Here is a 13,098-nt window from a genome sequence, read left to right as displayed (position 1 = left end):
TTTCATTTTTGGGTGAACTAACCCTTTATCATCCCAGATCATCTTCTGCTATCCGCTGAGGTCAAAGGACAAAATAAACACTCGAATGCAACATAAAACATCTTCCGTATCTCAGGATCAAAGCTGTAGTTCTGCCCTGGAGTGACAGAAACACCGTGAGACGACCTGAACGATTCTCTTCTGAGTGCCAGAGCCGTCCATCCATTTTACATGAGCTCATCCTGCAGGAAAAACAGCCCCACTTGATCCGCACAAACTCACAGATCAAATATCAAAAATGGATTTCAGAGTTTACAAGCTGTTAAAATGCCAGCAAGGCGAGTGTGTGTTCAGATAACACTCATAAAACGCCAGTGAAGAGAGACCAGACTTACAATAGAGACATTTATAACACTATAAAATGGTCAAAACACACATTATTTGGGTCACTGACGAATAAGGTTTGTTAAAAATGTAAAAACTATAATGGAGATATAATTAATTTTGACGTGTTATTAAGTGTTATCAATGAGATTGTGTTTTTATAATCAATTAACACTGCTTTTGTCATTTTTTACAAGATGGACAAAATTTGTCACCAAAAAAGTCATTCGGTTTAACCAAAATTTTGGTTTTACTGAATGACGATATTTTCAGTCAATGCTAACAGGCTGATATCTAGCAAAAGGACAATCAAACATTTTATATTTAGTACAAGTTTTTAAAATATTACAACATTTTCCATGTTTTATAGCAGTTGCACCGAATGACCGGATGTTTCGGGACATGCGTATGATCAAGAGAAAACATGAATTTATCAAATAGTTAAGAGAGAGTTAGTTACTTTGCTTTACGATCATGTGATCCTGTGCAGGTGTCTGAATGATGTCACATCCTGTCACATGATATTGACCACATGACTTGATCCAGAATGGTCCCTTTATATCGGTTACTTCGAATGACATCAATGAAATTCATTTTTCCAGACATTGTTTCTCATAACAAAGCAACGACTTCTACACATAATTTTAATACCATTTTGCACTATGTTGATATATGATGTTATAAAATCATGCCAGAATAATAAATATATACATTTATTACATTTTAAGATATTTTAATCACTAATGAAATGGCTGTATTGGCCTTTGGACGGTTAAACCGAATGACCTTTTGACACTTCAAAATCTTTAAAATACCTTCATATGTAGAAAAATATCATTAAAACCTTTTGAATTCAATAAGAGAGATCTAGTTGCACTGCCTTACATACTTTGGATGTCATATCTTTGTTTTTTATTATTATTAAGGCCTTTGGACAAAAAAAAAAAAGACCCGTCACGTCATTGACCCAAATATATATATATGCATAAATGTTCCAAATATGTGTAAATATATATATATATATATATATATATATATATTTGTTTGTTTTTAAATTAGGATACAATTCCTGAATTCTCTTGTTTCATTTATGTACACGACTGACAAATATGCATCCCATTATGTTTATTAGTTTGTTCATGTTAAAACTGTAATCCAAATAATGGATGAAAATTTTATATGATATGAGATATAATTTATTTTGAAGTTTTATTAAGTGTTAACAGTGAGATTAGCGGTTTATAATCAATCAACACTGTTTTTGTCATTTTTTTACAAGATGGACACAATTTGTCACCAAAAAAGTCTTTTGGTTTAACCAAAATTTCGGTTTTACTGAATGACGACATTCTCTAACAATGCTAACAGGCTGATATCTAAATGGATGGAAATTTTATATGCACCTGCAATATATAAATCTTAAATTTAGGCTTATTTTTAATGTGACCAAGGCTCTGCAGGTGGGAAAAATAATAACCAATAACTGAGTATATTTCATCCTAATTGATAAAAAAAATGTCCCACATTTCCTGTTTCCTTCAACGACAACAAAAACAGATGTCACTTTACCGAAGTCATCGTTCTTGTGTCCGTGCTTCACCGTCTATATATTTCTTTCATAACATTTCGTTCCCCACATCCATCTCGGGATGACATGTTTGCATTATATTACAGTACATATTTTTGTGTTTGTGTTTTAAATTTCATGTTTGTTCCTCTCAGTTCCTATTAGGATGCTTTACACGCTTCCAGATCCAATAAAGCTCTCGCAGGGTGAAAAACGAGTGTCCTCCGCTGCGGACGGAAAGTATTGCGGTGTGTAAGGCGATGCTGATCTGTTGCGAGCGTGCTTTCGGTTCCACAATGATCCGTGACATTAATTCCCACATTATTGATGGCCTGCTGGCTCGTCTGGAGTCGGGCAGAAATCGCCAGCTCAGCTCAGCAAACCGGCCGAATCACATCTGATCATCACGGCCATCGGTTACTCGCGCTGAGACGACACACGCCGGTCAGCTCGGAGCTTTAATGACCTGTCAGAGGAGACGTCTAGATGGATATCAGTGTCCTTCTCAGAAGTGATATCTGCTTATTTCAAGAATATTATTCTTCCCTAAATATTCAGTGACTATCCTAATGCTTCATTTCAGAGAGAAAAGCACACGTGTCTGATTATTGCATTAATGTAGAAGCTTCACTTTCAGTAGCAGTGATGTGACACTAGCTGGAGAAAAGCTTGTTTTGATCATATCTGTCAGTGTTTACAGAAAACTCTGCATGGATCGGCGTCTGTGCATCCCAGAACAACTCCCATTTTAAAGCCCATTAGTTGTTTGCGTGTTGCATCATCTGACTGACGGCCGGCTGCTGTCCGTCTCTCAGAACGAGCACAAACCGAAGTGTTGTCAGAGACATTGACGGATGTCCACAGAAACACTGAAAAACACTGAGAGACGTTGTCAAATTTGTTGTGAGGGAGGAGGAGAGGAACGCCACGGCTGCCATATTAATGGTCAGTGTTACCCATGATGCTGAGCAAGTCTGACATCACATCCTGTCACCTTCACAACCTTCAGTTACCTGTCAGGAAGATGTGTGTGCTGAGTCAATTATAACATGGTCATCATCAACCTGCAGCATTAAATAATACATCAAATATTTGATTCATGCATGATTTTTTTTGCCTCATAATAAAGAACTACTGCATGAGATTCATGGAAAGGTGTCGTCTAACTCCAGCTGAACTCAGACAGGCTCGGTCAGCGTCGGATCCAGACGTCGAGGTGTGAAAGACTGTCACAGTGTGTTAATGTGAGCCGTGACACGCCAGTCGAGCTCTGCGGGCGTCTCTCACATGACCTCTCGGACCCAGCTGCTCCCGCTGACCGGAACACACGCGTGTGACGGTGTGTTAATGTGTGTGAAGCTCGAGGGAGATCAGAAAGACACGTCACTGCTGTCGGCACCTCTCGACACATTACTGACGTCTGCTTATACCTGCGTTCACAAGCCTTTTAAAGGGTTCAATAAGAGTTAAAGCGGTTGATTATGATTTCACTTTTTTAACTGTTTGATCATAAACAACATCTGCAAAGTTACGACGCTCAAAGTTCAATGCAAAGCAGATATTTTCTTTTACAGAAATCGCTTTTTAAGGACTACAACGAGCTTCTTCCCGGGTTGTGACATCACAAACCCTAAAATTTACATAAACCCCGCCCCCGAGAACACACAACAAAGGGGGCGGGGCCATGTTGGGCTGCTTTAGAGAAGAGGAAGAGTTGTTGTAGTAGAGTGTTGTTGACATGCCGTCATTTAATGCCAAACGAGGGTCAATTCAACACAAAAGATGAACATGACGGCACATGCTAGTGGATGAGTTGAATCAACTCCACAGCAACTACATCAATTTATCCACTAACCATTCAGAAACGTCTAAAAGTTGTAACTTCTTCCTGAGTCTCTCCATCAGTGTCGACTCCGGTTTGAACAATGTAAGGCTGAACAAAATCCTCATTTTGGCTGCGTGAGATTCTCCAGCTTTGTTGTTGTTGAGCTGTTAAAGCTCCGCCCTCTTCTGCAAATTGGAGCTCATTTGCATTTAAAGGGACACACACAAAAACGGCGTGTTTTTGCTCACACCCAAATAGGGGCAAATTTGACAAGCTATAATAAATGATCTGTGGGGGATTTTGAGCAGAAAGTTCACACACACATTCTGGAGAAACTTATATTACATCTTGTAAAAGGAGCATAATAGGTCCTCTTTAAGCTTACATCTGCAGAACATTATTTTGCATGCAAATCAGGTACAAAATCATGCAAATAAATGTGTGAACAATGCACACATTTTTCTGAATTGCAGGCCGTTTCCGAGCACTGTTTGAACATGTTGAAGCACAGGCACAAAGAAGCACACATTTGAGGTGTGTGTGTTACTGTAAATGTCAGAATGACGGGCACTAACTGTAATAATACACTGGATTGGATCAGAGAGCCTCTGCAGCCGCTGGAGTCAAACACACCCGCTGCTCACAGACAACCGAGAAACTTTAATTGGGTTGTTAATTGATTTTCTTGTCAAGCATTAGTACCATGATGGATGGCTCATTTTCTGCAAGTGCTCACACACACACACACACACACACACACACACACACACACACACACACACTCTGCTTCTCATCATGTCAGATGTGGGATACTCCTACTTGAAATTCTCAGGCTTTCGACCTTAAAGGATTTTGAGTGCCTGATGCATGATGTATAAAGAAGCAAATTAACAGTGGCTTTACAGGTGTTTGATTGTCTATTAGCATACAGTAAATACAGTAAAAACAGTGAAATATTATTCCAATGTAAATCAGCTGTTTTCTATGTGAATATATAGTAAAGTGTAATTTATTCCTTTGATCAAAGCTGAATTTATTTGATTAAAAATACAGTAAAAATCACAAAATATTTTTTACAATTTAAAATATATAGTAAAAATGTAATTTATTCCTGTGATCAAAGCTGAATTTATTTGATCAAAAATACAGTAAAAATTGCGAAATATTATTCTAATGTAAATCAGCTGTTTTCTGTGTGAATATATAGTAAAATGTAATTTATTCCTTTGATCAAAGCTGAATTTATTTGATTAAAAATACAGTAAAAATCACAAAATATTTTTTACAATTTAAAATATATAGTAAAAATGTAATTTATTCCTGTGATCAAAGCTGAATTTATTTGATCAAAAATACAGTAAAAATTGCGAAATATTATTCTAATGTAAATCAGCTGTTTTCTATGTGAATATATAGTAAAGTGTAATTTATTCCTTTGATCAAAGCTGAATTTATTTGATTAAAAATACAGTAAAAATCACAAAATATTTTTACAACTTAAAACAGCTGTTTTCAATGTGAATATATAGTAAAGTGTAATTTATTCCTGTGATCAAAGCTGAATTTATTTGATTAAAAATACAGTAAAAATCACAAAATATTTTTTACAATTTAAAATATATAGTAAAAATGTAATTTATTCCTGTGATCAAAGCTGAATTTATTTGATTAAAAATAATACGGTAAAAATTGTGAAATATTATTCCAATGTAAATCAGCTGTTTTCTGTGTGAATATATAGTAAAATGTAATTTATTCCTTTGATCAAAGCTGAATTTATTTGATTAAAAATACAGTAAAAATCACAAAATATTTTTACAACTTAAAACAGCTGTTTTCAATGTGAATATATAGTAAAGTGTAATTTATTCCTGTGATCAAAGCTGAATTTATTTGATTAAAAATACAGTAAAAATCACAAAATATTTTTTACAATTTAAAATATATAGTAAAAATGTAATTTATTCCTGTGATCAAAGCTGAATTTATTTGATCAAAAATACAGTAAAAATTGTGAAATATTATTCTAATGTAAATCAGCTGTTTTCTATGTGAATATATAGTAAAGTATAATTTATTCCTGTGATCAAAGCTGAATTTTCAGCATCATTACTCCAGTCTTCAGTGTCACATGATCCTTCAGAAATCATTTGCTGCTCAAGAAACATTTATGATTATTATCAGTGTTTGAAAACATTGTGGAAATGGTGATAAATATTTTTTTAAGATTCTTAATTTATTTTTATTTATTTTTTAACAGCATTTATTTTAAATAAACTGTCTGTAAATTTACAAAATAAATGTAAACTGTCACTTTTGATTAATTTAATGCATCGTTGTTGAATAAAAGTATTAAAAATCTTACTGACCCCAAACTGTTAAACGCTAGTGTATATTATTAATATTACCACTACTACTAATGAATTCTATTATTGTTTTCCACATTTGAACTTTTTTAACTTTATTTTATATTCATGTTTTTGGTGTTTATGATGTTCTTCTGCAGACATTACTCAAAGTGAAGGAGGAAATGATTCATAAGTTCAGGATCTTCGTCTCTAAAGACTGACGGTCTGTTTTTCTGTTCAGTGTCAGAGTCTCTTCATCTTATCACAGAAGATCCTCAGACCAGAACGGATCTCTTTGAATCATCACCCTGATTCAGAACATATTGGTTTTTCAATATTGAGAGCGTAAGCCTGTCCAAATCTGACCCGCCGACGAACTCCCGCAGACGGTTAAACTAATAAAAGCAGAGACGCTTCAGTCCACAAGACTCAACCTCTTCATTTCTTTCTCAAGGAAAAGTCACAAAGTCTTTCTTCAAGATTTAAAGGAATATTTTGAACGTTCTGTCATCATATACTCGCCTTTACACAGTTATTGAACTGAACTGAATCAACATTGAGCTGGATATTGACACTATTGACCTCTCAGAGCTGCTTTACATCAGGATTTGAAGCATCATTATTTACTAGAAGCTTCTTTGAAACAATCTGTATATAGAAATAAAGATGACGTAACTTGACTCACGTCGTTCTACATTTTGCAGATGCACAGAAGACATCAGGTGACACAGGTTTAGATCAACATGAGAACAGAATTTTTGGCAGAATTGTGAAAGGAAAACGGACCTTCTGTCGACCTTCAGACCGTGGCACAGCTGTGCAGAGACTCCCAGATTACTGCGCTGATGTCCTTCATCTGTCCGGGATTATCCCGCTGACAGGTTGATCGGACACAGACACGCAGCAGGGCGCGCGCACGTGTACAGGTATGTTGCGGCGGCGGTCCGCGCGCGTCTGCTCGCCCTCAATCCCTGCACGTGTCCCGCGGGACTGACAGGTTTCATCAGCACAGGCCTGGGAACAGTTATTACCCTGATAAAACCAGATCACGGCAGAGGAAATTGAATTGGAGAGGACATCAGTTCTCACGCAGAGAGCTCGGACGCCAGACGAGAGGCTGGTTGAATGTCAAAGATATTTCTGCAATCTGCGATAGAGCAGGACACACTGCAGCGCTGCCGAGAGCAGATAAGGAAACCCGGAGAACATCCCGGCCGGGAAAACCGAATATCCAGGAAAAACTGCTGATGCCGGGGGTTTGTTTCACAGCGTTCCAAGTTAATCGAGCAGCAGCTCGTCTGTCAAAAACACTTTGTAGAGGAAATTCACCAAGAATGAATTGAAAGGCATTGCATATCAATTATGACATAAAAAGTCAAAATTATGGCATAGGCCTACTAAATCGAAATTACGAGATAAAAGTCAAAAGGATGATTGGTTGAATCAGTGTCTGGTTGCATAAACTGCTTAGACTAGTCAGTCACACTTTATATTAGGTGGCTTTAATTAGCCTACTGTGTAGTTACATTAAAAAATAAGTACAATGTACTTATTGTGTTCATATTGCATTGCAAAACACTTTTGCTGCTATTAAAGTGGGATACGGGTAAGGTTAAGGACAGGTTTGGTGGTTTAAGGGTTAAGGTGTAAGGAAAGGGTCAATTATAGATTTCATTACAAAAAATAATTATAGCTGTAATTACATGCAGGTATTTATAATGTTAAAATACAAGTTCAAATAAAAACATGTATGTGCACAGTAAATGCACATACGTGTTAGAAGAACAGAAGAACTTTCTGTCGATTCGAGGAAGGAGTTGATAACCCCAAAGCAAAAAACTACTTCCTAGTGGCTGAGTTTGTGCAACTGGCCCCAGAAGGCCTCAATGTTCTGAGAGCATCACAGAGTTACTCTCTAAAACATGCTGCATGGGTTAAAAATACTTTTTCTTCATGTCAGAGATGTAAATATTGTCCACCCTGAATGTATAAATTTGGAGTGGACATAAACAAATGAGTGATGAGGATTCGATTACATGCAAATGTGTTTCTTTTATAAACAAAGAAACAGTAAACAGCAGGACTGAAAAAGGCAGAAATGAAACAACAACAACAACAACACAACATGTTCTCCAACCAATACACCTACATAGGTCATTTGTCACTTGCCTGAAATAAGACCCATAGGAGCATTTACTAAAGTTGCACCCCTATCGACAACAGGACACTTTCATTTTAATGCATTGTTCCCTTTTATCTGCGTCATATTTCGGGTTTCGCAGAGCTCAATTGGCAGAGCATTGCAATATATAACAATATGCAATCATGTGATCATGCGATCGTGGGTTCGATCCCAGAGAATGCATGTGTTCATAAAGTATATGCACTATAAATCACTAAGGTTAGGTTTAGCGGTGGGGTGGGTGTAGTCATTAATAAAAAAATGAGTTTTACTAAATGGAAATAGGAAATGCTAATCCACACATTTTGATTAGTAACGACAGTCATACGTCATTTCATGACGACAGACGTAACATGACTGATCAGCTAGATAGCTATCCAATCATGAAAAGACCAGGGGAATTTTTCACATTCTAGATGAAACTGGACAAAATGCATCTGGTTGTTGAAGTCACATTATGTAAAATATACTCCTCCCAAATTGGTAAAAACATCATGCAGACTGCCCTGCTCTCGGTTATTGAGGCAAAGGCAGCTTCCAGATTCTTAGAACTCGTTTTGCTGGATCTGTCAGCTGCTTTTGACACCATTAATCACCAGATCCTCCTGACCACCCTCATGATGAAGGACATCTCAGGAACTGCACTCCAGCAGTTCAAGTCTTACCACTCAGGTAGGTCCTTTCAATTAAATTCAATTCACATTTATTTGTATAGCGCTTTTCACGATACATATCGTTTCAAAGCAGCTTTACAGAGAATGCATGTCAACATCACAATTTAGAGAATGCAGTTAGCAAATAATGTAATAATTTAGGCAATTAATTTACAATCACTGTTAGCAATTTAACTTAACGTAGAAGCAACGGGTGTCCCGAGGCAAAACAGAAAAGCAAATGGAGAATAATTAGCGTAGCTGCTGTTCATAACATTAAGCAAAGATAGTCATGTGCAATTGATCTGGTATGAGATGCATTATGTGAATGCTTGGCTAAAGAGATGCGTCTTTAATCTAGATTTAAACTGGGTGAGCGAGTCTGAGTTCCTAACATTATCAGGAAGGCTATTCCAGAGTTTCGGAGCCAAATGTGAAAACGCTCTCCCTCCTTTCGTGGACTTAGCTATCCTAGGTACAACCAGAAGTCCAGAGTTTAGTGATCTTAAAGAGCATGAAGGATTTTAGGGCGATAGAAGATCGGTTAAGTACACAGGAGCTAAACCATTTAGAGCCTTATAGGTCATTAGCAATACTTTATAATCGATACAGAACTTAATGGGTAACCAGTGTAGAGATGATAAAATTGGTGTTATATGATCATATTTTCTTGACCTGCTAAGAACTCTAGCAGCTGCATTTTGTACTAATTGTAGCTTGTTTATTGAGGAAGCAGGACAACCAGCTAATAATGCATTACAGTAATCTAGTCAAGACGTCATGAAAGCATGAACTAACTTTTCTGCATCAGAAATAGATAACATATTCCGAATCTTAGCAATGTTTTTTCCTTCAGGATGTTGTGGAGGGGTGAGGTGTCTAAGTCCAGCGGCAGGAGTGCCTCAGGGCTCGGTGCTTGGACCGCTTCTCTTCTCCATCTACACATCATCACTAGGATCTGTCATTCAGAAACGACAGAAATGAATCTGCTACGCTGATGGGAAAAACTGACGGGACTCCAATTTTCTGGAGTGAAAACGGACTTCAACTTTTGTGTGAAGTACAATACATTTCATAAACTCATCAGTAAAGTAAGTTTTGGTCATCATTCAGACGGGGTCTGCTACAACAGGATTGTACTAATAGTGGATAAAAGCAAGATAACAAAAGTAATAACCATAAATAAACTAAACTATACCTGTTCGATCTCCATGCAGCATATATTCTCTGGCTCTGTAGGCATCTTGCAACAGTTCCCACACAAGCACCTGTACAGCGATTTATAGATTATTATGACGGAACATGCTAATAATTGACTTCAAGATAGTTAACTTCACATCTACTACATAAACTCATCAATTAACCATTCAGAAACGTCCTGTTGCATTCTAGGCCAACATGTTGTCACTTCTTCTCTCCATCATTCTGGTTCGAATCCGACTCTGGTTCGAACATATAAGGCTGAACACCGTTACTGACAGTTTCTGACATTTTCAGTGCGTGAGATTGCCCTGTTTTGTTGTTGCGTATGCCAGAGCATGAGCTCTTGAAGCTCCGCCCTCTTCTTGAAAGGGGGCCGGGAGTAGCAGCTCATTTGCATTTAAAGAGACACACAGAAAAACGGCACGTTTCTGCTCACCCCCAAAAAGCAGCAATTTTAACACGCTATAAAAAATGATCTGTGGCGTATTTTGAGCTGAAACTTCCCATACACACTCTGGGGACACCAGAGACATCTTGTAAAAATGGGCATAATAGGTCCCCTGTAAAGCAGCTGTTTAGCTGGGGATGTTAAAATACAAATTATGAATGTTCATATGTATATCATTTTCATATATATAATTTTCATATATAATTTTCACATTTTCATAATTTCTAGACTGATCCTGTCTGACACAGACGAGACAGATCAGAAAAGAGATTGAAAAATATACAAATAAGGAGGAAGGAAAATATGAAAATTTCTGATGAAATCAGATATAAGAATCACATAGTTTAAAGTTTGAGGCAGAAACATCAGACTCAGGACAGAGACACACGACCGCTAAAGTAAGAACATCTCAGATGTTCATTCTTCAAACACAACTAGACTTTGAGATGTTTGTGAATTGTGTTATGCTGCTAAAATGTTTTTTATTGATCATGTTTTACTCTAAGATAAATATTTGAAATTTTCAATGTTTTTCTTCAGAAATGGACCAACCTCTATATTTCATTCTTCTTCTCATTGGTGAATGTGTTTGTTGCTTTATTAGTTTCATCAGGTTTGTTATGAAAAGCATTAAATCAAAGCCTCTCTTTCACAGCTCTCTGCTCCGTATCTGAATGTGTTCAGCGTCAGTATCACTTTATAAACGTGAGGAAGACCTGGACTGAAGCTCAGAGATACTGCAGAGAGAATTACACAGATCTGGCCACCGCTGACAACATGAACGACATGAACGAGGTGAACAAGAGTGTGAGTGATTCAGATCATCAGTATGTCTGGATTGGGCTGCAGAGAACGAGTGTTAATAAATGGCAGTGGTCTTCAGGTGAACCTGCGCTCTATCTGAACTGGGGATCTGGACAACCTGATGGTGGAGATGATTGTGCTTACATATTTAATGGACAATTTTATGATTATTCATGTAGTACTTACTACCTGAAATTCATCTGCAGTTCATCTAACAACAGTGAGTACAGCTCCCTACACTGACAATAAACCTTCATTCATAACTGTCTGATGTTTCTCTCATTTGTTTTTCGTAAAGTGAACGCAGGACTCGTCTTTGTCAGTCAGTTGATGAACTGGAGAAGCGCTCAGAGTTACTGCAGACAGAATCACATCGATCTGGTCAGTGTGAGGAACCAGAATGAGAATCAACTGGTGCAGAAGTTCATTAATGATAATCGCTTATCTGGATTATGGATCTGGATCGGTTTGTTCAGAGACTCGTGGCAGTGGTCAGATCAGAGCAACTCCTCATTCAGATACTGGTATCCTAATCAACCTAATAATGATGGAGGTAAAGAAAACTGTACAATTCTCGAAGACGACCCTCTGAAACGATGGGGTGACAACACTTGCAGCAGCCAGTTACCTTTTGTGTGTCATGAAGGTGAGCAGATCCTCACAAAACACAATCTATCCATCGCCTCCAGACATCTTAAAGTTCACACCACATGTCTGACAGGACACATTCCTCCAGTGTTTGCTCTGCATGTTGTTTTTGCTCTAGTTTATGCTTGTGTTTTGTTTTGTGTCCAGATAAACTGATTCTGATCAGAGAGAATCTGACGTGGTCTGAAGCTCTGAGATACTGCAGACAGAACCATACGGATCTGGTCTCGGTTCATTCAGAAGAGATTCAGCGTCGTGTGATGAACGTGGCCAAACGGGCGTCTACTGCGGCGGTCTGGTTGGGTTTACACAACTTCTGCAGCATGAACGTGTGGCTCTGGGTGAGAGGAGACATCGTGTGCTATCAGAACTGGGCTCCAGGGAACGGAACGACACCGGAAAACTGCCGCCTCGAGAAGAGGAAAGGAGCAGTTCAGTCTGGAGGAGATCAGCGCTGGATCAGCCTTCCTGAATCTCACAAACTCAACTTCATCTGCAGAAATGATGAGTGAATGTTTGTGTGTTTACTTACATTCACTGTTTTCATCCTTCATTATTTTTCTTATTTACTTTCAATTTGTTTGATTTGTTCTCTGAGTGAATCTACTAATTGTGTTTTATTTCTGTTTGTTAATAATCATGATAATTACTATTCTTTAGATGCCTAAAATACTAACACAATATATGTGTGTTTTAAAGGGGTCATGAACTGCTGTTTTATTGTTTTATAATGTTTCCTGGGGTGCACTTATAATGTTAGTATGCTTTTTACATCAAAAATTGTCATAATTTAGAAATAAAAGTCATTTTTCCTGCCCTGATTTTAGCCTCTGATTTGAACGCTGTTTTAAGGGGCGTGTCTCTGTGAGACTTCAGTGTAAACGCCCACTGCTGTGATTGGCTGACATCTTTGCATATGAAATAGCTCAGTATTACTCTCTCGAAAACCTTTAGCACGTTTTTACTATTACAGCTCTCGAGGTTAACTAATCGTGAAAAGTGCTGATTATTGCATTATATTTAGATCTATGGCATTATATTAAGTTTGTGGCATTAA

The 13,098-nt window shown here is 37.5% G+C and overlaps 1 protein-coding gene across 2 annotated transcripts; it reads left to right on the top strand.

The window, feature by feature from the left end:
- Positions 1–8,520: 8,520 nt before the first annotated feature.
- LOC125256036 (C-type mannose receptor 2-like) lies at positions 8,521–12,845 on the top strand. Of its 2 annotated transcripts, XM_048171676.1 has the most exons (5): positions 8,521–8,957; positions 9,795–10,987; positions 11,245–11,613; positions 11,692–12,039; positions 12,189–12,845. In XM_048171676.1, the coding sequence occupies exons 3-5, from the start codon at positions 11,367–11,369 to the stop codon at positions 12,551–12,553; spliced, it is 960 nt and encodes a 319-aa protein (XP_048027633.1). In that variant the 5' UTR covers positions 8,521–8,957; positions 9,795–10,987; positions 11,245–11,366; the 3' UTR covers positions 12,554–12,845. The 2 variants fall into 2 exon arrangements, with proteins under 2 accessions (XP_048027633.1, XP_048027632.1); XM_048171675.1 differs by lacking the exons at positions 8,521–8,957; positions 9,795–10,987 and adding an exon at positions 11,001–11,168.
- The last annotated feature ends 253 nt before the right edge of the window (positions 12,846–13,098 follow it).

Source organism: Megalobrama amblycephala, linkage group LG20 (assembly GCF_018812025.1).
Source record: "Megalobrama amblycephala isolate DHTTF-2021 linkage group LG20, ASM1881202v1, whole genome shotgun sequence".
NCBI classification, from domain to species: domain Eukaryota; kingdom Metazoa; phylum Chordata; class Actinopteri; order Cypriniformes; family Xenocyprididae; genus Megalobrama; species Megalobrama amblycephala.
Note: the sequence above shows the minus strand (reverse complement) of the source record. Positions and strands in the feature narration are given on the sequence as shown.

Bases quoted from the DNA above. Each gene is read 5' to 3' on its own strand.
- LOC125256036 (XM_048171675.1), top strand. From the start codon at position 11,132: ATGGACCAACCTCTATATTTCATTCTTCTTCTCATTG. The intron at 11,169-11,244 runs GTGAATGTGTTT...TCTCTTTCACAG, and splicing joins TTTCATTCTTCTTCTCATTG to CTCTCTGCTCCGTATCTGAA. The intron at 11,614-11,691 runs GTGAGTACAGCT...TTTTTCGTAAAG, and splicing joins CTGCAGTTCATCTAACAACA to TGAACGCAGGACTCGTCTTT.